Genomic DNA, 24,498 nt, shown 5'->3' with positions numbered 1-24,498 from the left:
CAGAGCAAGGGGAACAGCTTTTTCTTATCAATATTCCGTGAGGGATAGTTGGGAGACACCCCCCCACCACCACCCTCCCCCGGAGTTTGCATTGTATTGCAAAATACTGTGAATTCCTGGCAGCCGTTGCAGTGGCACACTCTGAGTGCCCCAAGCCTGGCAGTATAATCTAAAGGGAATGCAGTTGAATTGTGATCTATTGCTCTATAAAAGGGGGCGGGTCACTCTGCTGGTTCCAGCTCCTTTTCTGTCATTACTGCTGCAGAAGCACCAACCAAACGCAGCTGGCACGCCTCTTCATTGGCTCTTATATAATATGGGGTTTCGCAGGGCATTGATGTAGAAATAAAGTCAAACATTCTTGAGGCAGACTCATATTACTTGTCGTATTGCTGGTGCTCACTTCGCTGCGGGGCATAGGGCTGCTCTCGGAAGGGTGATCTGTGGCCCTATTTGAGTGAATTTTGAAAGGTGTGCAGGATGGCTCCAAACGAGACAGGGGATGAACTTGTTTTCTTTGTGAATGGTAAAAAGGTAAGGAAGATTCCAGCTCTCTGTCCGGCTTGCTCCTGGATTGTGCCTTGATTACTTATTTTTCTAGTAATCTTTTTCCTCCTCTGAAGTTTTCTAATACCAGCACAATTGCCATGACTTTTAAATATTAAATTATGAAGACTATTTATTGCTTTGCTAAGTGGCTCCTGCTCTTCTTTGACTTTACCTTGTGAATTAAGAGTAACACAACTATATAATGTTCCTTCTAGATTTGTTGGCAATAATTTACTGCAATTCTGAGATAACTACTTTTAAATAAAGGTGCACTGACTTAATACAAGCATTTCTACCAGAAATAATTTCAGTAATTACAACAGATCTGGAAAATGTAACTTAAATGTAAGCATCCATATATAATGCATATGTTCAGTAAGTAATTCTGACATTTGACTTTTTTTCAAAAGGGATTTAAGTAAAACGTTAATTCCACTTCCATTTGAGAAGCTAGAAAACTCTTTAAAATCAAAGCCCATTAACTGATACTGTTTCCTAGATCGACTGCTGACAATTACATAAGAAGTGACTGTGTTTCACAGGAGGGTGGGGTGGTCCTTGCATGTGCTGGACACCTTCCAACAGTTTGTCCCAGAGCCCCCTTTCTCAGTTTGGACTTCCCCTGGCTAGCGTTGCAACCTTCACTCTTCAAAAACTTGTAACAAGTCAAGGCTGCCTCTTTTTTGAACTATGAGTACCAAGTTAGTTCTGTTGCTGAGCTCAGCTCAATGTTAATCTTGCCCCGCAGCCTTCCCCTTGTCTAAGTACTTGGGCAGGGAAACTTGTGCCAAAGCAGCTTCCAGTGGGGAACCTTGGGGAGGGGAGAGGGTTGCACATCCACTGTGTGCTGTGGAGCCGAGAGTTTGCGGACCTTCCCTGTGCATTGATTAGGGGTAAATCACATGCAGTACTAAGTTTGGGCTAGAAAATGAATTTTTATTCCCTTGAGGCATAGCACAATAGTATTAGTTGGTTAAAAAGCTCTGTGCCCTGCCCTACAGACTGGCACAGGATTACTATCAATTTTGCTTTTGTTGATCTTTCGTGCTAATTTAATCAAGTGTAAACGTGGATAAGATTATTGCTACAATTAGGGTGTTTCAGTTATGAATTTGGATCCCAAACTGGATTGGAATTTGAACTTTCCAAGGTTCTAGAGCAATTGATATCCAAGTTTTGTTTTATCTAAGTATCAATAGTTAGGTGAAAAATGAAGTTTATCTATTATGGATTATAAATTCTGATGTAGAACCCAGCCCTGGTTCTGAGGTTTTATAAAAGATGACAACTGAAGCTTTGCTCACACAGATCAGTAATGGTTCATATGTCAACCGTAATTTACATATCAGCTGTTCATTGTTTCCAGAGGGCCATGAAAACTTGAAGCTCCAAGTTAATCACGACTAGCTAATTGAGTCTGGTAATCAAGATTGTGAAGCAGTGGCACAGGATGATCAGTGAATTTCATCTGATGAATTTTCTGCTATTATGGGCACAGGTGCTATGCCATTAGCTTGTCGTCTTCTCGTTCTATGAAGGTTTTAATGACTTCAGATCCCTCTTCTGTGAACCCAAATTTTTAGAGGGTGAACTGGGAGCTTTTTGAGTCTTGCAGTAGGAGGTTGCCATGAACGTGTCAGGCAATCCAGACCCTGATGCAGGCCAAGTGTACTGTCTTGTTTTCTTTTTCTGGTATGCACTAATGAAAGAGAATTGTACTTCTGGTGCCAGACCAGCTAAGGTTCAAAACCAATATGCCACTCATGGTAGGTATGAAGAGCTATAAATAAATTCCTATATGCATTTACAGATGGTGCTTCATCACTGGTTGGTGCTCGGGGATTACAGGAGCATTGCTCTTCGTAAATCAGTAGAAAAGCCCTTCCTCCTGGAGGAGATTCTTGGCTAACATATGAAAATGTGTATTAGTCAAAGCAAAGGAGAAGAGACTTTTTTTTTTTTTTTTTAATGCGTGTGGGATGAGGGGAGAAAGAGCAGCCTAGACTCTGAAGGCTGGCAGCAGAAGGCAACTGGTTCCTTTTGTATCTGCTGTCTTTTCTTGTGATGTCCTGGAGCTAATGAACATGCTGTGAATGGCATTGCCCTTAGTGCATTTCAGCAATTTTTATGGAACTGCAGTTCTTGTTTACAAAAGCCACATCTCGGACCTGACCTTGTGCATGTGTAAAGGGGTTTATCACAGTGTGATCTTGGCAGTTGTTGGCTAAAAAAACCCCACCAGGGAAGGATTAGCACTATCAGCGGTACCAACTCATTCCATGTCTCAAGGCTATCTCAGCATCCTTCCCTGCTGGCTCCTGGAACTGGGAGCGCTAGCAAAGGCACAGGTTCCACTTGATTGGAGGGGAGAGGGCTTCCTGGGTTATGCTCTACCCAGAGCCCCCGTGACCTTTTTTTTTTTTCTATTTCAATTTTGGGTGTGTTGCAAAAGTGGCTTGAGTTACACCTCCACCAAAAGCAGGTTTAAGAGAGAACTGGACTCCTGTGGGAATCCAATCTGTGGCAACAAATGTGGAATTTGTTGGGACGTTTCTGCACGTGAGAGGTTATGTGATGGAAGGGGTGGTGGGAAGTGCCTGGGCAATGCTGCTGAAACAGCAGGTAGCAAGTTTGGATATGGCTCCATCTGTCTGGAGTCCTGACTAAATATTCCAGTCGATTCTGGGCAAAGAATGTGATAGTATGGCCAGTGGGAAAGGTTACTGCTGTGTGAATTTGTGACAGCTTGGCATTGCTAACGGGCTGCTGATATTCTGTCATAGTACAAAACTGCATGATAAGAGGTGGTTGATAAGATAGGGACTTTCATGGCAGCAAATCCTTCTCTCTTGCATTAGCCTAGTCTGAGTCTGCAATGTTGTGAAGAAAAAGTCTCCTGAGAACAGCTGAGCATACTTCACATTCAGGATCGTTTATTTTAAGCACCTGTTTACTTCACTGAGCATAAAGCTTGGCACACAACTAACACAAAGTTATCTTGATAGTTTGCCTAGACTAGAATGGAAAACAACACATGCAATTTAAAGCTAATAGTGGCAATTTTATTTTCCTCAGCTGACAAGTGTGTCTCATGAATATGTAGCATGTAATTTTAGTTCAAACACATGGAGTCAATATTTCTATTTCTATCCTGAATGTTAAGAAGGGGTCTGTGCTGGAGGCTACATTAGACCTCTTCCAAAGCCTGAAGATGTTTGATTGCAGATGGGACCAGCCAAAACGCAGGATTTTTTTGAGCTTTGGGACCCTCTGGGTCCTACATAAACAGTGAATTACAAGTTTTCAGTGTGCTGGTTTGAAAGCAGAACAAAATGTTCTCATGACCAATAGCAGAATTACATTGTGTGGTTATATTCAGTTTGTTCATCTGTGTTCTGATCCTTTTCCCTAGTAAATTAATTTGAAAACTCTCATTGACTTCAGGAATACACACTCACAGGTTTAAGGTCCTAGGGGACCTTTACTGTTGGCTACTCTGACTTGCTGCATGGCAGTCAGGTTGTCGTGGTTTAGGCCAATTTCAGTAGTTAGAAGAAGCCTAGCTAAGAAGCGAAGTTACTGAACAAAATTGGTTCTGTTTTACCTCAAACCAGGACACAGGTTAAAACCTTTCACCTTGTCTTCTTGCAACTGATGGAGGGACTAAGGACTAGTGATTGAATGGGAGCTTGTTGTTCAGAAAAGTATCTGTTTCTTAGTTTAAGACCCTAGCTGATGGAAAGCTTAGCATGTTGTTTGGTAAACTAGGAAAGTTTCTGTTTTCTTTTCCTTTTTGTTCCTTTATTTACCTTGCTCAGCTACTGTTCTTTTAAATTGAAAAATCCTTTCTTTAACCTTCTGTGAATACTAATTTAAATATGATGATTTATGTTGCAAAGGCAAAGTTATCTGAGTTAGTGAAAGGCAGGTAAAGAAGACAGCAAACAAAATATTTGTAGAGATTCAAGTTTTATACATGAAATCATGGGGAGGTGAGCTCAACACTTCCGAAGCAGCCCACGAGCTCTGAGTGTAGACTTCTGCTTAGGATCTTGGTCTGTGTAGTACTTAAAGCTTGAAGAACTGTAGAGCCAAGCTGGGCTCTGTGCTGAGGTGATCTGAGGGTTTAAGATTCCTAGAATCAGTAGACAAATAGATCTGTAGTACAGAGCGGATTTGTTGGGAGTCATTTGACTGTCAGTGCCACCCTAACATTTCCAACAAAGTTTCTTTCTGCACTTCATTAATATTTAAGCTACCACATGCAGTAAAATCCACGGTTTTGAGTCTGTCAAAATGTAGCCATTGATCTGATGTATCTGACAATATGACACTTGGTTTAAAAAAGAAAACAACAAAAAACCAAACTGAGCAAAAAGGAAATATTTCTTCAACTATGATATCTAAGTAGGCTGATCCTACTCCCTCTGAAGGCAATGGATATCACTTTTTCCCTCTGTGCAAGGACACTGGGAAAGGTGAGCAAGAATTGTTTTGATGGGTAAAATATTGAGCTGTGAATCATGTTGTTCTGGGCATCAGACAAGAGAAGATGTTATCCCCACCCACAGGCTTTTAAAATATTTTAAGAACAAATCACAGCAGGTGATTGTAACAAACCACTGGAGGAATGACATGTTGGAGGACAAAATCAGCATCAATGACAGTGAAAAAAAGGCAAGAACTGTAAAAAGGTCTTACTCTGTGGGCAGCAAGAGACTCATAAACAAGCATCCCCTCACCAGGAATCTGAGTGCAAAGAAACTGCTCCTTGCTCTCTGATGTGTAAGATTTGGCTTAATCCAGAATGTCCTCCAAACTCTTACCCCTTATCTCCCTCTGATCCCAAGTCTCTGGCTGCATTGCAGATAAACAGCTACAGTGAAGTAGTTTGAAGCGACTGAAGCAGGAATCCTGGGCTATTGGTTTGAACGGGATAGGAGTGTGGATTGTTCAGGATGTGTTCTACTGCATAATGGGGGCCACTTTCTGATAAAGTTGACTGAAGGTTTGACTTTAAAACTTAAAACATGCTTAGGTACTTCACTAGAATTGTGTGGAGCTGAATGTTTAAATGCTTTGCTGAATGAAGGATTAGCCCGTGCTTTGTTTCTTACTTAACTTCCTGAAAAAGAGCCATTGGGCCAAACTTTGAATTGCTTGGTTTGAGTACATAATGGAGTGCTTCTTGGATTCTTTCATTAAAACTTCTTGAGTCATTTCTTTGATCTAAGCATAGAATAATCTCAATAGTCTTTAACTATCTGGAAAACTATTCTGAAGCTTTTTCTCTGTGCCTGACTATCTTGGAAGCTGCTTTGGAAGGGTTTGCACAACCCTGAGGAAGAAACTCAGCTTGCAGTGAGGGTATGAGTCGCTGAGGAAGGCTCTTTGCTTGTGACATGGCTGTGAAAGGCCTTTTGTCCATGGGACACTTGTAGTCACAGCATTTTTAGGATTATCTGTTCATGTCTGTTTACCAAACTACTGAAGAGGGATATATGTGCTTACTCTGAACCAGCTGGTTGTGAGAGAGCCACTGTATGCTTTTACTTGTGCGCATCCAAAAGGTGAGGGAACAGGAGCACTCTGCACTGAAGAGCAGCAGTGTGGGTTCTGCATGATTTACAGCAAGACATCCCCAAACTAGATGAAGTGAACTCTGTTTCCTTGTAGATTATCCCCAATGCAGGAATGAGATGTGCAAAAAATTACCAGTTGTGTTTTGTAGCAGCAACTTTATCGGATAGTTCTAAAAACTTGGACTCAAATAGGAAGTATGAACCTTGTCTCTTTAGAATAACCCTGTCACGTGTCAAAGGCATAAAATTGAAGCAGTACAGAGGTTGTGAAGGTTCCTTATCAGTAGGAAAAAAGGCTTACACAAATGACCTCTGTTTCAATTTACCCTTCAAACCGGGAGTGATTAATTTAAATAAACTGTAACTATTGTACTTAGGACTTGCACAATGAAAGAGCCAAGAACACATGATTACATTCTGGCACTCAGTGAATTTGGAAAAGTTTCTTGACACTCTATTAATAACAGAAAAAGGGGAAGACAAGCTCTGTGGCCATTTGGAGGCAAGGGCAGAACTTTGGTTTCTGACCATCGGGCAGAGGTTGAAGTAAAATCTAATTTTATGTCTAATAGATAACTGCTAATAGTGTTGTTCACTAATAGGCTGGAGCTGACTCAAACTGTGCAGAGAAAATTTCTCCTTGGTTGGAATTTCATGTTTAAGATGGCTACTAATGTAACACTGATTTAATGTTAGCAGGGAAGAAAGAGAAACTTCAAGTTGATTCGTACTTGCTGTCTGTTCTGCAGCACCTGCATTGGTCATGTTAGGGTTTCCACTGTTGTTTTTCTCTCTGCAATATCTATTACTGATGCTGTTTCTGTAATTCTGTTTATCTGCGCATTTTCTCTGGCTCTTCTAATAGTAAGAAGGAGAAGGGACAGAGGTCTGTTATGCGTAGTCAATGAAGATGAGACACAATTTGGGGGATGTCAGAAATTCTAAGCTCAAGTACAAAACAGTTCTTTCTCTCTCTGCTCACTACTAATTCTGTTTGCTATTTTTGATGAAGTTTTTCTTAAGATTTGCCTTAGTGTGCCATGGCTGAAAAACTCTGTATGTAATGCATATACTTTTCTCTGTCACAATAAATTCAAGGAAACGTTGTGTCTGGGTAGGTGAGCATCCCTGCTGAACCTAGTCAGGGGGGGTTAATCAGTGGTTCTGCTCCTGCTTTGGAGAAGTTGCAGAAAGACCAAACTTTCTCCTTCCAACTAACATATTTGTGTTGTAAAGCATTCTGTGTGTAACAGTACCTTTCCCTTCTTGCAGGTGGTGGAAAAAGATGTGGACCCAGAAACAACTCTGCTAACCTATCTACGAAGAAAATGTATCCAGTGTCAGAAGAAACTGCAGAGGGCTTTAAATGCCTACAGCATTTCATAATTGTTTACTGTTCTGCCTGTCACTTTAGTGCTAGGCAGAACTTGTGCACAGAGGGAATGCTCTGCATATTCTGATATTTCTTGCTGGCAAAGATTACAGCTGGTATTCCAAGCTTAAACGATAGCAAATTTTAAATAATATAATTTTAAAAGTCTTTAAATAATTTATTAATGCTATAAAGGGAAAACTCTCAGAATTGCTAGGAATTAGAATATGATGAAAAGAAAGCAATATTGAGATAATAATAAAATTGAAGGAAATTTAGGTTTGGTCCACAAAAATTGTAAAGAATTTTCTGGCCAAAACACTACAGCCACTTGAGCTGCTTGCTGTATCATCCAATAATTTGGATATTACTGGATAGTTAATATCCAATAACTTGATTATCCTGTGGTCTGTTTATCAGATGACCCAGGGATGCAAACTCAAGAGGCAGGGGTTCCTAACACATGCTGTGGGCATATTTACATGAGCGGATGCAAGCAGTCACGTTTCACTCCTGTGTGAAACTGGTCAACACATGAGTCAGATTAGCTTCAGGAGCTGGGTAGCTATTACTGTGATGACCAGGCTGGCTATACTAGGTCTGGTTCTGTAGGTAGTGTCATTCCATGTTTTTTGAGGTTTTGTCTGACCAGCTGGGTGTGTACATATGCCAAACTGTTCACATCTGTGTTAGTGTATTCCTTAAAAAGAATCATGCATACTTATTTCACCACATTGCCATGTTCTATTTGTTTGGGATCTGAAAGAAGTACGGGGATATAGATCGCACTCCTCTTTGGGGTTTCCAGCAGAACTATCAACAGCCCTGTTTTGTCTGATTGTACCTTGGGTGGATAAAGTTCAAGAGGAAAAATAAATAGCATGACTATTGTGCCTGTGTGCACTTCTTACAGCTAGACGTTTTATGTCTAAGCTTTTTAATATCTAATGCAAATAGCTTTGTAAAGAGATAATCGGAGCTCTTTATAATCTTCTGATCTTCTACATGAACATTCTGGTGACCTTATTTTGTAGATGTCTGGTTAGGGTCAGACAAATACTTTGAGAAACATGTTTTATTGAGGCAGATTATCACTTGTCAAGAGAAACATTGGATGGCATCCATTGGATGGAAAGCTGTATTTCTGCTAAAGCAGACGCATGGTTTTATGAAAAGTAGACATGGTGCTCAGGGACATGGTTTAGTGGTGGACTTGGCAGTGTTTGGTTTATGGTTTGACTCAATATTAAAGGTCTTTTCCAACCTGAATGATTCTGATTTCTATGTTTCTATGAAAATAGTCAGTTCCAGAATCTTGGGAGTGAAGGCAAAGATGATTTGAGTTCCCTATATCATGATGCCTGTAGCTTTTCCACAGCACAGGCGTGTGTCCATTGGCAATGGAAGCAGCTGTTCTTTTCCCACCAAAGTCTCTCAGCATTGGCCAGTCCTCTTAAAAATAAATAACAGGGTCTAATTACCTTCTAGTGAGTGAAGGACCCCAAAGGGGAAGTGACTCAATGAATTCTCTCCTGAAATCTCTTTGCAGAACATTTAATGTAATGCCTGACTGTAAAGTACAGACGCGTGCTCTGCAGCCTGTGGAGGGAGATGCTTAGCCCAGTCCGTACACTTTGTGAATTCCCGAGTGTCTGTGCAGTGGTTCTGTGCATTTCTGCTAGTTCTGCCTCTCAGTGTCTCCCTCTTGTGGTTTTATGGAAACCGCGCTACTGGGGAGGGTGCTTGGCTGATTTTGTCCCTAGCAGTGGGGAAGTCATCATAAATGGGGCCAAGAGAGAAGCTAAGGTGGCCAGACCATGACTCTTGAGATGCAGGTAGTTTGTGAGGAGTTCAAGTGCAGCTCTCATGTCGGTGCTAAACTGTCTGATTTGTGGCACTGTGTGACTGCCCTGTGTGGGCACCTTCTAGGTGGTAGGAATCACCAGGTGTAGGAAGAAGTCAACCACCACTGATGAGAGGTTCCAGAGGAGATGTTGCCATATGTCTCAGGGATGCGGCTGCATGCCTGGACAGCTCCTGCTCAGGACGAGCAAAACACTCCTACCGAGTGCTTTGCTTCCCTTGTGTCATTTCCTTTCCGGAGTCTAATGGAAAGTGGGAACTGCTGAAATTCAGAAGTTTTTTGTTTATTTTGAGTCTATTGGAATGTGGATTGTCTCCTTATTAGAGGTTTGGGAGTTGATCTCAAATGTTTATGTCAAATTAAGTTATTAAGCAGAAAAAATGAGTGCTTGGTTTCCAGCAAGGACTTGTTGCTAAGCCTTGGTTGACAACTGTTTGAGCAGGCTTCTGCCAACTCTTTTTGTGTTTTCCTTGATTCCTGTTCTCTCAGTGGGCCTGTGTGGAACCAAACTAGGCTGTGGAGAAGGTGGATGTGGTGCTTGCACTGTTATGATATCCAAATATGATCCCTTTCGGAAGAAAATCCTGTATCCTTTGCAATCTGAACTCGTCAACTGAGAAATGAAATGGGGACAGATCCAGGTTCTTGACGTTCCAGATGCGGTACTATTTACAAAAATGTTATATAACGTATGTTTCTGCCAAAACTTATTTTTTCACTTGCAGAACATAAACTCAGAAGGCTAAGACAAAGTATTTTTTCCTACAGCATTGCAGAGTGCTGATAGGGAACTATTTCATTATGCCCTGAAACATCTGCACTGATTTTAGGACGCAGGCTATCTGCCTTTTCCCAATTCAGAAAACCTTTATGTTACTTTCTTGCAATGTAATATAACTTTTTGCTGTGATGACCCAAATGATGATTACCATGATAAAATAAAATCTTTATTGCTGTTGTATGACTACAATTATCTGGTTTTTGTATGCCAGCAGATACTCACTTTTTATCTATTTCTATTGTAATTTTCAGAATAACTCTTATTTCCTGAGACATAAACTTTCCTTTTGTTCTCTCTTTAATTAAATGAAGAGTGAAGCAATGGAATCAAACAAAAAGGGGAATGTAGAGAGAGAATGAAGCAGAGGGACAGGCCCCAGTTTATTTTTACTGTGGGGAATGGAAAGCACTGAAATCTTACATGTATTTGGAATAGTGCTTGGACATACTTTAACCTGGAATCATCTGACTTAGTGGTTCTGCTTAGTAACATGGCCTTGAATAGGATATCTTTAGGGTCATTATTCTGTCTTGATAGAAATGAAATAAAGTAGCTAGTTCCTATAAGAATTTTGGCAACATTATTCTATTTTTACCTTCAGCCTGGATTTTTTCCCCACATCTATCTAGAAATGGTTTCCTAGGTAAAAGGCCAATAGCTTTGTGCTTTTATGTAACTATGTGAGTGGGCCAGGCCAGCTGTACAACGTCTTGGTATTTGTAATCTGCCCCTATAAATTACTTACATGGGTTCTGTAGCTTAACATGCAACAAGGATGTTTAAAGTTGTTATTTCTAGATCAAATCATACAGTGCATTCTCAGTTTAAACTCCAAGTGTAGTTGGTGAGAACTTTGTCTGAGTAGGTGCTGTAGGATTTGGCTTGTAACTAATACCTGTATCACATCTATTTAAGTCCACCTCTTGTGTCCTTTGCTACAGTTTCTGAGTACTCTTCAGTCCTCCCGTTCCCTTTTTCCTTTGTTGAGCAGCACTGTCAAATGAAATGACCTTAATTTATTATTTTAGCCACCATACTGCCAATGCTTGCCTCTTCCCTGTCTGTGCCCTGCATCATGTAGCTGTAACTACTGTTGAAGGCATAGGAGACACAAAATCCAGGCTGCACCCAGCCCAGGTAAGCTATTAATACTGGTAGCTTTAAAACTCTCTATACATGTTTTCTTCTTATGTTAATGAATCCTGTTCCAGGAGTGTTGGGACCTCCATCATAATGTTAAAGCTGGGAGTTTGACTTTCCACATGAGTAGTCTTTACTTGCAGGAATGACTAAGTGATGGAATCAAAACTCCTGGGTCGATGCTGCAGCTCTGTTGTTCCCTAGAAAGTTAACTGGTGCTATCCTGGCTGAATTGCTTTGCTTTAGGGCTACGTGGTTGTATTTGGTCCACATCCTGGATCAAATCCCAGGATCTGGGAACACTGATGTTGTGGTGAAAGCCTGTACAATGACTTGGAGCCAGGAAATCTGAGTTAGGTTTTGGCTCTCCTATGGCCTTCCATGAATGACCTTGGTTTTTCATCCTGCGTAGTTAGGAACCTTCCCTGCAGCGGTGCAGTAGGGCTTGGTTTTTTGGTTTCAGCAATGTTTCTTGATGGGGAGGAGTGACAGGAATGTGAAGCCTTGCTCTTCTAGCAAGGTGTTGTTATGCACCTATTATGGAAGCAGACTTGCCTCAGCTTTGTCAGAGATACTGCTCCTTTAAGGGAAACTATGACTCATCTCAGTTTGTACAGTAGGTAGGACTTGTGCCAATATCTATCCGAGACAGTAAACAACAAAGTGAAAAATAAGTTGGACACCCAGGAAAGGATGGCAGCTAGTCTGACCTTTGTTTGCTTCTCTTTTCCATACCTCCCCTGAAGATTCTAACAGCTAAGCTTTGAAATTCACACTCAGGTCTATTTAGGTAGCACCAACCATTCTAGCATGGTAAGTCTGAAGAACTCTTGGTCTCAGTGGAGGCTTCTAGTTGCCTTCAGTTACATTGGGAGTTCAAAGCCTAGATGCAAAGCTTTCAGAGCGTTCTCTTTGAAGTCTGCTTCACAGATTAATTGACCATTTTATCAGAGAATATCTGATGATAGTCTTAGCTCCTCTGGTGAGATTTTTTTTTTTTTTTTTTTTAACAGAGACATTACAGAAACAAGCACAACAATGAGCTTGCCTTGCTATTATGAGCTGATGGTTGTTGTTACTTTTTCTTAGGAGAGAATAGCAAAAAGTCACGGGTCCCAATGTGGCTTTTGCACTCCAGGCATTGTTATGTCCATGTATACGTTGCTTCGGAACAAACCCGAGCCCAAAATGGAGGACATAGAAGATGCTTTTCAAGGTAATACTCATAGCCCAGCAGAGATACAACCTGTTCCACTTTTCATTATGTCTGCTTTACCAAATGGGATGGAGGCACACCTTTGTTTAATGTATTTTGTTAAAGATAGATGATTGTTATGAGGTTAAGAACTAGCTTTTCCACTAGGAGACTGGCTAGGGCTATGAAGCGAACAAAAATGGCCTGTGGAAAATCTCACAGAAGCTCATTGTTTGTCCTGAAGCAGGGGCAAGTGGCCCCAGTCTTGGATTAGGACCCTACTAAGCTTAACACAGAACACAGGTGGCCTGTGCCTGAGGGGCTTATAAGAGCCTCCACACCTCCTTGTTTATTCATTGCTGTCACAAGAGCCTGCAGAGGTGACAAGAGAGCATTTGGGTGAGCCAACCTCAAGTAAAGGACCAAGACAGCAATATATGTGATGGAGTGGAGCAGAATCCAGTGGTGTAACTCATCTGAGGGGCTGCTGTTATTGTTGAGGTTAGAGCTGTTACCATGCTTCCAGCAGTGACCCAAGAGGAAATTGGATGCAGGAGAAAGCAACCTCTTTGTAATCAGGAGACTGGATAGTTGCTATACTGATTAGACACACACACTTGAAGTAAATGAATACTGAATAAGGCAGATTGAATTTTTTTTCTAAATCAATTTCAATTTAAAATTTCAACAAAGAGGTGGTAGGATTGTTGCAAGATTACTAATGAAATTTTCCTCCTCTCAGTTTTTTTATTAGCTTTATCTAGATTGACAAGCTTTTGTGAGAAACAATAGAATGTTCTGAAAGAAAAATTCTTACCCAAATGACACTAAACCTTTATCCTTTTGCTCTGGCAATACAGGGAATTTGTGTCGGTGTACAGGGTACAGACCCATTCTGGAAGGATACAGGACATTTGCTAAAGTAAGTGGCTTCAGATAATGTTTAAAAAAAAAATAATCTGGAGGGCTGTCTTTCTGTTACTAAAATATACCATGACCTGAAATGGGGAGGAGGGAAACATACATGCTACAACAACGCAGCTCCAACTCTTGACCCTTTTGTATGTGCTTCATGCATTAATAATGCAGGAAGACCAACTCCTTTGCTCACTCCAGTTGCTGGAGTGGAGCATTTTAAGATCTGTCTGATGGTCCCTTTTTGGATCACAGGTAATCAGACTCTGTAATTCTTTCCTGTAAGTCTCTGAAAAACCCAGCATCTCTGCATAATACAGCTTGCAGATGATCCCTGATGTGGAAAAAGTGTACTGGTATGGTGCACAAATAGGGACTATGTGCGAATCTGATGTGGAAGTTGCCTTCTTGAAAGATCAGCTGCAGAGCTGAAATAGCTCTGGAAAGAAGTTGAAGTCACAGCTCTTGCCCAAAACTCATCTGCTGGTTTGGGTGAGGTACAAAGCTTTGCCGTAAGTTTTCTGTAATCCCTTTGTTCCTGAAAGAATGCTGGAGGCTGTGAAGAAAAGTAGATCATTAGGTACTTCAGGAGTTACTAGCCAGTTATGCAGCTACACTAGTATTAAATATCAAAAGTTAAGACTTTAGAATGCTGCCCATTAATTTCATTTTATTATCCAGAATTACGATGAACAAAAGAGAATGCAAGCAGGAGTGAGATCCATTACAAATGGTTGATAAACCCAGTCGATATAGTCTACTTGGATTTCCAACAAGCTTTCAGCAGTGTCTCACCAAAGGCTTTTAAAGACAATAAGCAGCCATGGGGTAAGAGGGAAGATCTCTGTATGGATGAAAGATTGGTTAAAAGTCAGGAAATGGCAGGTAGGAGAATATGGTGCATTTTTGCAATGGAGAGAGGTCACTGGTGGAATTTTGCTGGGACCTGTGGTGGGAGCAAGGCTGTTCAAGATATCCCTAAATGAGGTAGAAAAGAGAGTGAGCAGTAATATGAGAGAATAAATTAACTAATATCAAGTTACTCTGGTGAAGACAGGAACAGACTTTGAGGACTTTCAGAAGGACTTTATGAACCTGAAAGACTGGAGAATAGAATGGGATACAAAATTCAGGGCAAATAAATGCAAAGCAACTTACACAGTGAAAGGCAGTCCTCATTTCACATATAAAATGATAGGCTGTGAGCAGACACAAGATCATCTTCCTGTTATCATGCAGGAAGATGATCCTGGAGGTGTGGTAGGCAGTTCTACCAAAAAATCAACTCAGTGCTCCCTGCCAATCAAAACAACACTTCAAAGGGCAGAGAACAAAACGGAAAACACTGCCCTGCCACTGTCTGCATCATGGCTCTTTGTACACTTGAGTGCTCTGTACAGTTCTTGTCCTCTTATCTCTAACAGGGTATAGCAGAATAGGAAAAGATTCAGAGAAGGGGAATAAGGATTGCATCTGTGGTAATCTGGATTCCATACAAGGCAGCATGGAGTAGGCTGGGATGCTTCAGCCTTGAAAAAAAGATGTTGGGAAGGGGCTTTACATAGCCCATGTAGTGGTTTGTGTTGACCTCTGATAGAGATCTACAAAATTGTGACTGGCAGGTGGAATGTGGACAGGCATCTGCTGTTTGCTACCTCTTCCAATACAAGAGCAAGGTGTCAAGAAATGAAACTAGCGTGAGTCAAGCTGAAAACAAAGGCAGATGGTCTGCTGCATACCAGGTAGATGATCTGCAGAACTCCCCAAAGGGTGTTGTGAGCACCAAAAAACTTACCCAGGCTCCAGGGGAGACTGAGCAGGTACTTGGATGGAGAGGTACTGAGGTTTACTAAAGAGACAGAAACCACACTGGGCTAAGGTAGTTCCCTGAGCTGAATGCAATTGGATGCCAGTAGAGTAGTAGGTATTGTATTGTATGTGCTTGTCACTTTTATTCTTCTCTGGGTATCTCCTCACAGCTCCAGCTGGACCAGAGAGCCAGAGATACTGGCTGAATGGTCAGAGTAGTTCTAAAACCAGAACAAGCAGTCTATTAATAGACTGAACGTGACCTAGCCATCACACGGCAGGATACTGCCTTCCATTGGCAAGGGAAACACCTACTTGGCACCTTCCATCTCCCATTTCTGCTTTGGATATAGTAAATGTGGAATCAATTTCTTTCAAAAGGGAATGAAGTCTACTTCATTTCCTTGGATTCTGCACGTTTTTCTCAGAACAGTTTTTGTCCCCACAGGACTTGAATTGCTGTGGCAGAGTAGCCAATGGCACTGGATGCTGCCGTAGTGAGAGGGAAAATAGCATGGTAAGCTGAATTTTAAAGGCCATAACCTCAATTTTCAAAATAGTATTAGAGTTTTGATGTATTAGTCACATCTCTTGTTCTACTGTGGTACAGATATTCAGAGTTCTCTAAGCTGGTTTGAATGTCTGTCTCTTGGAAAACACTGCATCTGCGTGGGTCCTGGGTAGCCATCACGACACAGGTTTTACAATAGTATGACAGAGATGTTCCTTATGAATCTGTGAGGTGCGACACTTTTGTGAAATAGCATGGTGACAACTGTAAGCAATGTGTTACCAGCTTCTTGTAATTGAAATGATCCATCTTTCTGTGAAAACAGATCTCAAACCCAGTTAATTCCCCAGTATGATCTTTCACAAACTTTGCAGTCCAATGACGAATGAAATAATTAGTCACTATTCCAATAAATTGTACAATTGGAACCTTTTGTCATATCTGGAGGAAGAAAGTTAATCACATTTTATGTACCAGTTGAGGTACAAACAATGGATGACTGAAAACAAGGAATTAGGGTGTAAGGTAGTGTGAGTATAAAACGAATTTAGGAAAGAGAATATAATGAAATTCTTTACCAGGAAATCCCGGTGAATTCCTGTGGATTTGTTAGGAAGCATCTGGTGTTGCGTGGAATACTCCAGCAGTTAAAACTACTTGGAGTTCTTTTGTCAAAGTAGTTATTAATGAAAAACATTACTGCAAATTTCTGCGATCCAGGGATTGATAAAAGAGGAGGAATACATCCTGTAAAAATTGGAATATTCTGATTTTGTGTAGAATAGCTGAAGTGTGCTTGTTTCTTCTTCAGAATGGGGGCTGCTGTGGAGGAAAAGCCAATGGTCCAGGCTGCTGCATGAATGGAAAAGAAGACAATGTGGTAAGGTGCCTCTCAACCATTAGTTTTTTCTGTTTCTGATGTTTTGAAGTCTTAGCTCCATCTTGTTCTGTGCCAAAGCCCAATGCATTTAATTTAGCTGTATTTATGCAAAGCAGTTTAGACTAATTTATATTTTGTGCTGGTCTTACCTCAGAAAAGGTACCTTTGATGTAATTTAACGTGCCAATGTGAAAGTGGTGTCGCTTTTGATTGCCAAAAACCTGTAAGTGTTCAGGTTTCTGACCAGACATGCATTGTGATCAGAAAAATAGGACTGAAGAACCTGAAATGCTCGATCAAGTGGCATCTTTTCGCTGTTTGCCATTCTTTATTCCATGAAATAGTAATAGGGGTTTGACTGGGAAGATGAATGAGTTAATGTTGTATGTGGATAGCTTTTTCTGCTGCCCCCCAGCCATTTGCATTTTCTGTGTCACAGAATATGATGTCCTCCAGCCTGTTCAATCCTTCTGAGTTCCAGCCACTGGACCCTACACAGGAACCAATCTTTCCACCAGAGTTAATGGTAAGTTCATTCAAGAAGAAATAGTATGTGGTTCATTGGTTTCATTGTTCTGCACAGGGTTTCAGTGTCTGCAGTGTCTTTACCCTGAGAAAATGGCAGTGCAAAAGATGACTGCTGGTAAAAGAAGATGCATGGGCATGAACGCTCCCATCTTTTATAAAAGGGAAGGCTTTTAAGCCAGGGTGACTTAAAAGATATGCAGGCCAAGTACTTGTGCCAGCTGGCTGTCTTTCCTCTCTGTTTCTCACCACACATGTCTGTTCTTGGGTTACCTTCCTTTCCAGTCACTGCACATTCAGGGGTGGAACAGTTGCTGATATCTAGATTTCAATTTACTGGGTCAGATGTGAACTTCTACATTAAATACAGCAGTATCTTAGCTAATTGCCCTGTGCTCCCTTTATAGTGTAGGAAGAGAAGTAGGACCTGTGGGATGTAGCTGAACATGTTTCAACTAGATGACTTCCGGAAAGCGCCAACTTCTCTCCACTCAGTGTAGCAGAAGTAGAAGTTGGCTGGCTCACACTGGCATCCAAAGTTAGGTGAGATTAGTTTCTCTCCAGGTTTCATTCCTGTCTTTTTTTGGGGTAGTTTTCCCCTAAGCAAGTGTGTCCCAGCCAGGAATCTAGTCCAGCAAATGGCATATTTACAGCTTCCTTCACATTTAACAAACAACTGAAATTTGATTGTTAGTTTTGGTGCTGCACCTAGCCTGAATGTGTCACAAGCTAGAGCATGAGTAGGTTCTCACAGACCATAGCACAATATATATTTAGCTTGATAGGTCCCCTCTGTTTCTTCTCTGAGATGTTCTCCTGCCTAAGGGTTAATCAGATGTTGCTGGGAGGTAGCCATGTTAGTCTGTTTTCTTTCGTCACTTGATGAAGGAATTAAAAAGGGAACGAGAATCAGGCCTTACAGCTGGTAACTCAAATTCAGCAGTGCTTAAGACTGACATTTGTGCAGTGAGGTGAGAATGGATAACCCATTATTTCTAAGATGGCTGAAGCCACAGGCATCTACCAGAACTTTGGTCAGATGGAGCTTGCTGGCAGAGGTCTTGCTAGGGAGATGTAGCAGCAGCATGCACCTGGCAATATCAGCAAGGGAAAACTTTTGTCAGCATGAAAAAGACTGTCGTCACTGGTAGCAGAAGGATGGGGAATGGCTAACTGCCAACAACAGTGTGAATATCATAGCCACCTGTCAGTAACTTGACTGAGATGGAGCCTGGCCTGCCATAAGCATGGGCAGCATGTGAGCATGGCTTGATGTAGGGTTTGAGCTCTATTTGAATTCACTTTTGCAGACTCAGAGTAACAAACAGCAGAAACAGCTGTGTTTCAAAGGCGAGCGTGTGATGTGGATGCAGCCTACAACTCTCAAGGAATTGGTGGCTCTCAAATCCCAGTACCCCAATGCCAGGCTCGTTGTGGGGAACACGGAAGTGGGTAAGAGGATGAGCTGATGCTTGTTATGAGCAGTTGGAAAACTTTTCATGGAGTATTTTGCGAGAACAGTGCAAATGTAAACCTTCTTCATGCCATTGCTGTTAAATAGGTGTTTAATCTTCAGGTTGTATGTAGGAACAATTTTTCTTCTCAGGGAGGTTAATCTCACAGTGAATGTTTTTCCCTGTTCTTTGCTGCGTTGGGTAAGAAAAAAAACCAACAACAACCAAACCCAAGCAAACCTTATCTAGCCTCTGAGCTTTTGTGCTAGTTTTGTGGAATTTTGAGAAGAGGGGAGGGATGCAGCATAAAATGTCCTCATAATCAAATGAACTCAGTTATGAAACCTGTGTTTTGAAAGATTGTTCAGTGACTAAACTCTCAAGACTTGAAATCTTACTGTTTTTTTTTTTTCCCCAAATGTATACTTCTGCAAACATAAGTGCTGAGCAGGAGAGTTCAGACATATTTAGTAATTCTGTTATCCCGAGCCATTGGTTCAGGTGACAATCCCCACACTTTGCGTGGTTTGTTCTATTCATTGTTCTTTCCTGAAGGATTATGTACAGCAATAGCCAGGTTACACAAGTACTAAACAGTGTATTTAAGGTTATTGCAAGCCTAGAAAAGAGTCTTTAAACTCCCCTATGAGAATTCTGGTATTAGTGGAAAAGAGCCTTTAGTTTGGTACCTCTGTGACTTCATATAATCTGTGTCACAGATGGTCAATGAACTGACTTTAATAGGCCTGTTGCCATTTCATTGGGAAACAGTTAGCTCAGGCTCTCTGTCACCTGTGTGTAACTGAAGGAGTCTTACTTTTCCTTAAGGTATTGAGATGAGGTTAAAGAACATGTTGTATCCGGTGATAATAGCACCAGCATGGATCTCTGAAATGAACGCTGTTCAGCACACTGAAACAGGTGAGCAAAAAAAGAGGTAGAATGCCTGTGTAGTGAGTGAGGACTCCATGGAATAATAAAAAGGGTATGAAGGAAAATCCCCAGATTAAAAATTGCTTTCTGTATGTGTTAATGCCTCTCCCATGCAGGGAATCAAATGAGTGAGATGTAAAAATAATTTGAGAATCAAAGAGGGCTTTCACTAGAAGGTATATTAGACATTTTATTTGTTTGATGCATGGTGTTTTATGTATATTAACTGGGTTAATAATGGGTTTCAATGGGAAATCTTTTTATTTAGAAAGATTTAAAAATTAGTAACTGGGGGAGAGATGCTGGATTTGACAGTCTAAGTGACTAAGTGAAATATTGCATTTATTTTCATGGTAGAAACAGGTAACCTTACAAATAGTTACAAGTAATTAGGACAATGTGCCCCAATAACTGATAGCATGTTTAAAGTGTGGAAACTGGAGAGGAGTTGGAGTTCACTTCTCAAAGGACAAACTAATATGTATAGGAGGACAATATTGTTCATAATACGCTGAGGCAAAAGGGCAGTGGGTTACTGTCATATAAGAGGCAGTGTCACCATGAGTTGTGATTTAAAGATGAATTTCATTCTGAGGATGTGATGTTTACATGCACTGCATACAAAATAGTCTAGTGTGACTGAATGTTTTCTCTAAACCCTGCTGTCTAATTAAACTCGGTGGCATATAAGCTTTGTAGACACAGTTGTACACAGTTGTCCTGCCATACCCTGACATTTGGGAGAAAAACAATTCTTTTCATTTGTTTGTTTACAGGGGTAACCTTCGGCGCTGCCTGTACCCTGAGCTCAGTAGAAGAGGTGCTGAGAAAAGCAGTGGCAGAACTTCCTTCTTACAAAACAGAGGTCTTTCAGGCTGTCCTTGAACAACTGCGGTGGTTTGCAGGGCCACAGATCAGGAACGTTGCTGTAAGTGACTCAGGAGGATCAGGGACTTGAATTGAAAGCTTAGTCTGAGGAGCTGGCCTGCCTCATCCAACATGGGTGTGCCTTGTGCTTCTCACACCAGAACATTTACAGACCTAGGCTAAGAAGCTGGTACACCTAAACCAACCCCAGGAACTGATAGCGACATGGGTATCAGCTGGTGTCTGCTACACTAACATCACAAATTTTGCAAGCAGGGGAAACATGGCAGTTGTCCAGGTCTACCATTGCTGTGATAAGGATAAGTTGGGGAAACCATAGTGAGATTTGACTAATTTAACAAAAGTGTATTTAAAGTGCTGGATAAGCTTCAAAGAAGCAGGTGTGTAGATTTTTGCCAGCACAGCTATGGTACTCATAGTGTTAATGCATCAGATTTGGCAAATTTTCTTCTAGTTTTAAAGGGAAAGAGGAGGTGCGTTCAGTGTGTTCAAACTCTATATACTAAAAGAAAAAAAAATACCAACCAAGCAGATAAACTAACCTACCCAAACCAAAATTTTATTTCACAAGAATAAATTCATATTACAGCCAAAAAACTTGGGTTCCTGAATGTTACCGAAAAGATGCTCTATACTTTCATGGATCTTCCTGTAATTGAATTTTGGCGTTGTTGGGCATAGGTAGTTTGAGCATAAGGTAGTTTTGATGCATTACCTGAAGGCTGTTCTTAAAACTGTTTCAGCCAAATGTTAGTATTGACTGGAACAGCAACTGATTTCATGGGTTTTGTTTTCCCACTTCATTGAAGGCCTAAAATTGCTGACTGACCAAAAATAATTTATCAAAGCAAACTCAAGCAGAGCTAAGCTGTAGTGCACCGTATGTGGAGTAATGCAGGACTACAAGATGCTATGGCTGTATCTTCAGATTTTTTAATATTTATCTGAAGCATATATTATCACTCTAGGCTCTTGGTGGGAACATAATGACAGCAAGCCCAATTTCTGATTTAAATCCCGTGTTAATGGCAAGTGGAAGCAAACTGACTCTGGTATCAAATGGTAAGAAACTTACATTTCCTTATGGTGCTAAGGGGAGTGGGATAGTCAACAGTACTGTGCCATATATTGTTAGGTCAGGTCAGAACTTGAAAGTGGAAGTTAACATTACATAAAATAGGCTTAGTCTGTGTCTTCAGGGGTTTTGAGGCTGAAGTCCTAAGGCTTGGCCTAAGGTTGGCTTCCTAAAGAAGTTTGAACTTCTGTGCCAGAATGAATCTCTGGTGCTGTGTTTGTACTTACAGATACATCCTTGTGCAGAGCTGGTTGAAGATGTCAGTTCATGAAAAACAATAGGCATGAAATTGTTTCTGTCAGTATCATGCTTTGATCCTTAAGGATTTTTCACATAAAGATTTAATCTTGTTTTGTTTTTTTTTTTCTATGAAGAAAGTCAAATGTCTCAATTTGCATTTGCCTTTAGGAAGAATTTTTTTGAAATAGAATCCTTGAAGTAAGTGGGCTGTCTGATCAGCGACTTTCTCTTGTACTGGTTTGGGTGCAGGCTAAGGAAAGGGGAAAGAGGGAATTACATTGAGATGTTGGAAACTGGTTCACCTGGAGGCTCAGCTCTAATTGGATTAAGAAGGAGGGAGGTCTCTCTGGTCAGTTCCTGTGCTAATAAAACATTGTATGTAGGCAGAAGCTATCGTAGATTCCATAAGAACCACAGTAAACCTGAGAAAATCCTTCCTGATTTGGTGTAAGAGGGTGGAAAAATGAAAACTGATATCATATCAAGAGCGATTTTTGTAGGTTGAAGGCTCTTTCACACATACTATTGCCATTCTTCATCTGAGTTATTCATTCATCTGCAATTGATCTCTCCTTGCTCTACAGAGGGCAAAAGGACTATCACCATGGATGAGAAGTTTTTCACTGGATACAGAAAGACAATAGTTAAGCCTGAAGAAATACTGCTGTCTGTTGAAATACCCTACAGCAAGAAGGTAAGCTTATAGGAAAAGGCTTCAATATCTGTGGAGCTAAAACGCTGTTATTTCAGCGTTATTTTCAATGTTAGGCACTTTTTTCCTTGGAGACTGAACTCCAAATGCTTATGTAATCCCTAGTGAACCAGGAAGCTAGTAAATTATTTGGTGAAAATCTGGCAACGTACTCTTTTTGACAAGCAAGGGGAGTTGGGCTCTATGATGAAGGTGTTCTATTGCGATAGGACAAGGGGTAATGGTTTTAAACGAAGAGGGTAGATCTAGATTAGACATAAGGAAGAAATTTTTTATGCTGAGGGTCATGAAACACTGGACCATGTTGCCCAGAGAGGTGGTAGATGCCCCATCGCTGGAAACATTCAAGGTGAGGTTGGACAGGGCTCTGAGCAACCTGATCTAGTTGAAAATGTCCCTTCTCATTGCAGGGGGGGGTGGACTAGATGACTTTTGAGGGTCTCTACCAACACAAACTATTCTATGATTCTGTGATAAAGTATGGTAAGCCGAAGAAGTTTTCTACTGCAAGAAATACAAATTTCACTTTATTATCTGGAGCTTTTTGAGTGCATTTTGTAATGATGAAAGGTGACGAAGTGATGTTCCCAGAGGTCTAAGTTCTGTTTGAAAGATAGTACAGCAAAGATGCTAGCAGGTCTTGAAGTAAAGTGAAGTTAAGGTTCCCGAGGCTCTTGCCTCGTTTCTGTGAACTGAAATGGGAAAAGAAATGGGAAAAAGTGTGTACGGATAAGTGTTCAGTTTCTGCATCCTCTCCTTGAAAGACTGAAAGCACAAGGACTGATTATTAGGGCAATTTGGCAATGTGGACTTGCAACTTCAAATGACCCTGCAAAACTTCCTTGGAATAGAACAATGAACACATCTTTTCTATAGCAGCATGAAGCATAACTGATTCAGAGTGTCTAAGACTCCCCTTTTTTTTTTTTTTTTTTTTTCCCCTTTAGGGCTGAGAATATCAGACTGTAATTTTATGGCTGTGAAGATATTTACCGTTTTAGGGCTTGAGGCTACAAGCAAGGATTCACAGTGTAGTGACACATTTTCTTTATAAGTGGAAAACACTGATTTACTTGAAACACCATCATATTATGGGGTGGAACCAATAAATCTTTTGTCTATCCTCTCTAATTTTTATATCTAACTACTAAGGGAACACAGCTATTTAATTTATGGTGGTTTTCCATCTATTTGAGTCATTCTTCTTTGATCTTGTGATTATTGCAGGAAGCATCATTTTTTGTCAAAATGAGAAACGCGCTTGAGGTAGTCGATGGAAAACACCATATTCCTCCATCCATATGACAGTCATATGACAATTTCACGAAACAAACAAATGTTTACTAGCAGGGCAATGGCTTTGTACCTAGGTTATGTGCAGCTCATTGATCTGAAAAACTAAAACAACTTTTGAACTCTACTTCATGGTTTCTTGGCTGATCTTTGCTCACAAACATGAAGTCAAGGAGACTAAAGTTCTTCAGGAGATGTCTGAAGGTGCTGGCATGTGGCAGGCAAAGTCTTCTGGAACTGTGATTTCCTCACAACTGGAATTAGGGCTGTGTCAGCACACAGCTAGATTGCATTTTTTGGTTTATGTTTGTGTAAAAGTGATGTTGCTTCTTGCATTGATGTGACTGGCCAAAACAACAGAAAGAATTAGACTAAATAAGTTTTGCAGTTCACATGATTCACTGTTACTGTAGGGGGACTGAGCTTTGGGTGGGCTTTATCACAGAGGGACTGTTAAGGGAGAGAAGGTGACATCTTTTCCTCCTGCTAGTTTGTGTGTCAGATATTTAAGATATTCGGGGAATAAAGATTTTTGAGTCTATACTTGGGATTGCAGCTGAGCAAAGACAGTGTTTAGAAAAGGAAACAGCTCACTGGATTAAAGATAAAATATAAACAGATTCAAGAAAAGAAAACTGCCTAGCTTTTTGTGTATAAAAAGTCATTCCTAGAACAGGACATATCCTTTATTTAGCAACCCTCTTTCTCTTCCGGACTATAAAAACATTCCTCGTGTTCTAGGTAATGTTAACAAATGTTATGTACCACTTGTGTTATTAC

The 24,498-nt window shown here is 40.7% G+C and overlaps 1 protein-coding gene across 1 annotated transcript in view; it reads left to right on the top strand.

Moving 5' to 3' along the window:
• Positions 1-337: 337 nt before the first annotated feature.
• Positions 338-24,498, top strand: part of XDH (xanthine dehydrogenase) — a 54,103-nt gene continuing 29,942 nt past the window's right edge. Inside the window, exons 1-14 of the mRNA XM_082480373.1 lie at positions 338-534; positions 7,404-7,461; positions 9,857-9,953; positions 11,177-11,285; positions 12,378-12,504; positions 13,344-13,405; positions 15,656-15,724; positions 16,530-16,598; positions 17,038-17,124; positions 18,434-18,575; positions 19,406-19,498; positions 20,287-20,438; positions 21,367-21,460; positions 22,298-22,407. Coding sequence (XP_082336499.1) covers positions 481-534; positions 7,404-7,461; positions 9,857-9,953; positions 11,177-11,285; positions 12,378-12,504; positions 13,344-13,405; positions 15,656-15,724; positions 16,530-16,598; positions 17,038-17,124; positions 18,434-18,575; positions 19,406-19,498; positions 20,287-20,438; positions 21,367-21,460; positions 22,298-22,407 — 1,323 coding nt within the window. The 5' untranslated portion in view covers positions 338-480. The remainder of the gene's footprint in view (positions 535-7,403; positions 7,462-9,856; positions 9,954-11,176; positions 11,286-12,377; positions 12,505-13,343; positions 13,406-15,655; positions 15,725-16,529; positions 16,599-17,037; positions 17,125-18,433; positions 18,576-19,405; positions 19,499-20,286; positions 20,439-21,366; positions 21,461-22,297; positions 22,408-24,498) is intronic.

The sequence above is a fragment of the Vanellus vanellus genome, assembly GCF_965231255.1.
Source record: "Vanellus vanellus genome assembly, chromosome: 3".
NCBI classification, from domain to species: Eukaryota; Metazoa; Chordata; class Aves; order Charadriiformes; family Charadriidae; genus Vanellus; species Vanellus vanellus.
This window is presented reverse-complemented; position numbering and strand designations above follow the sequence as displayed.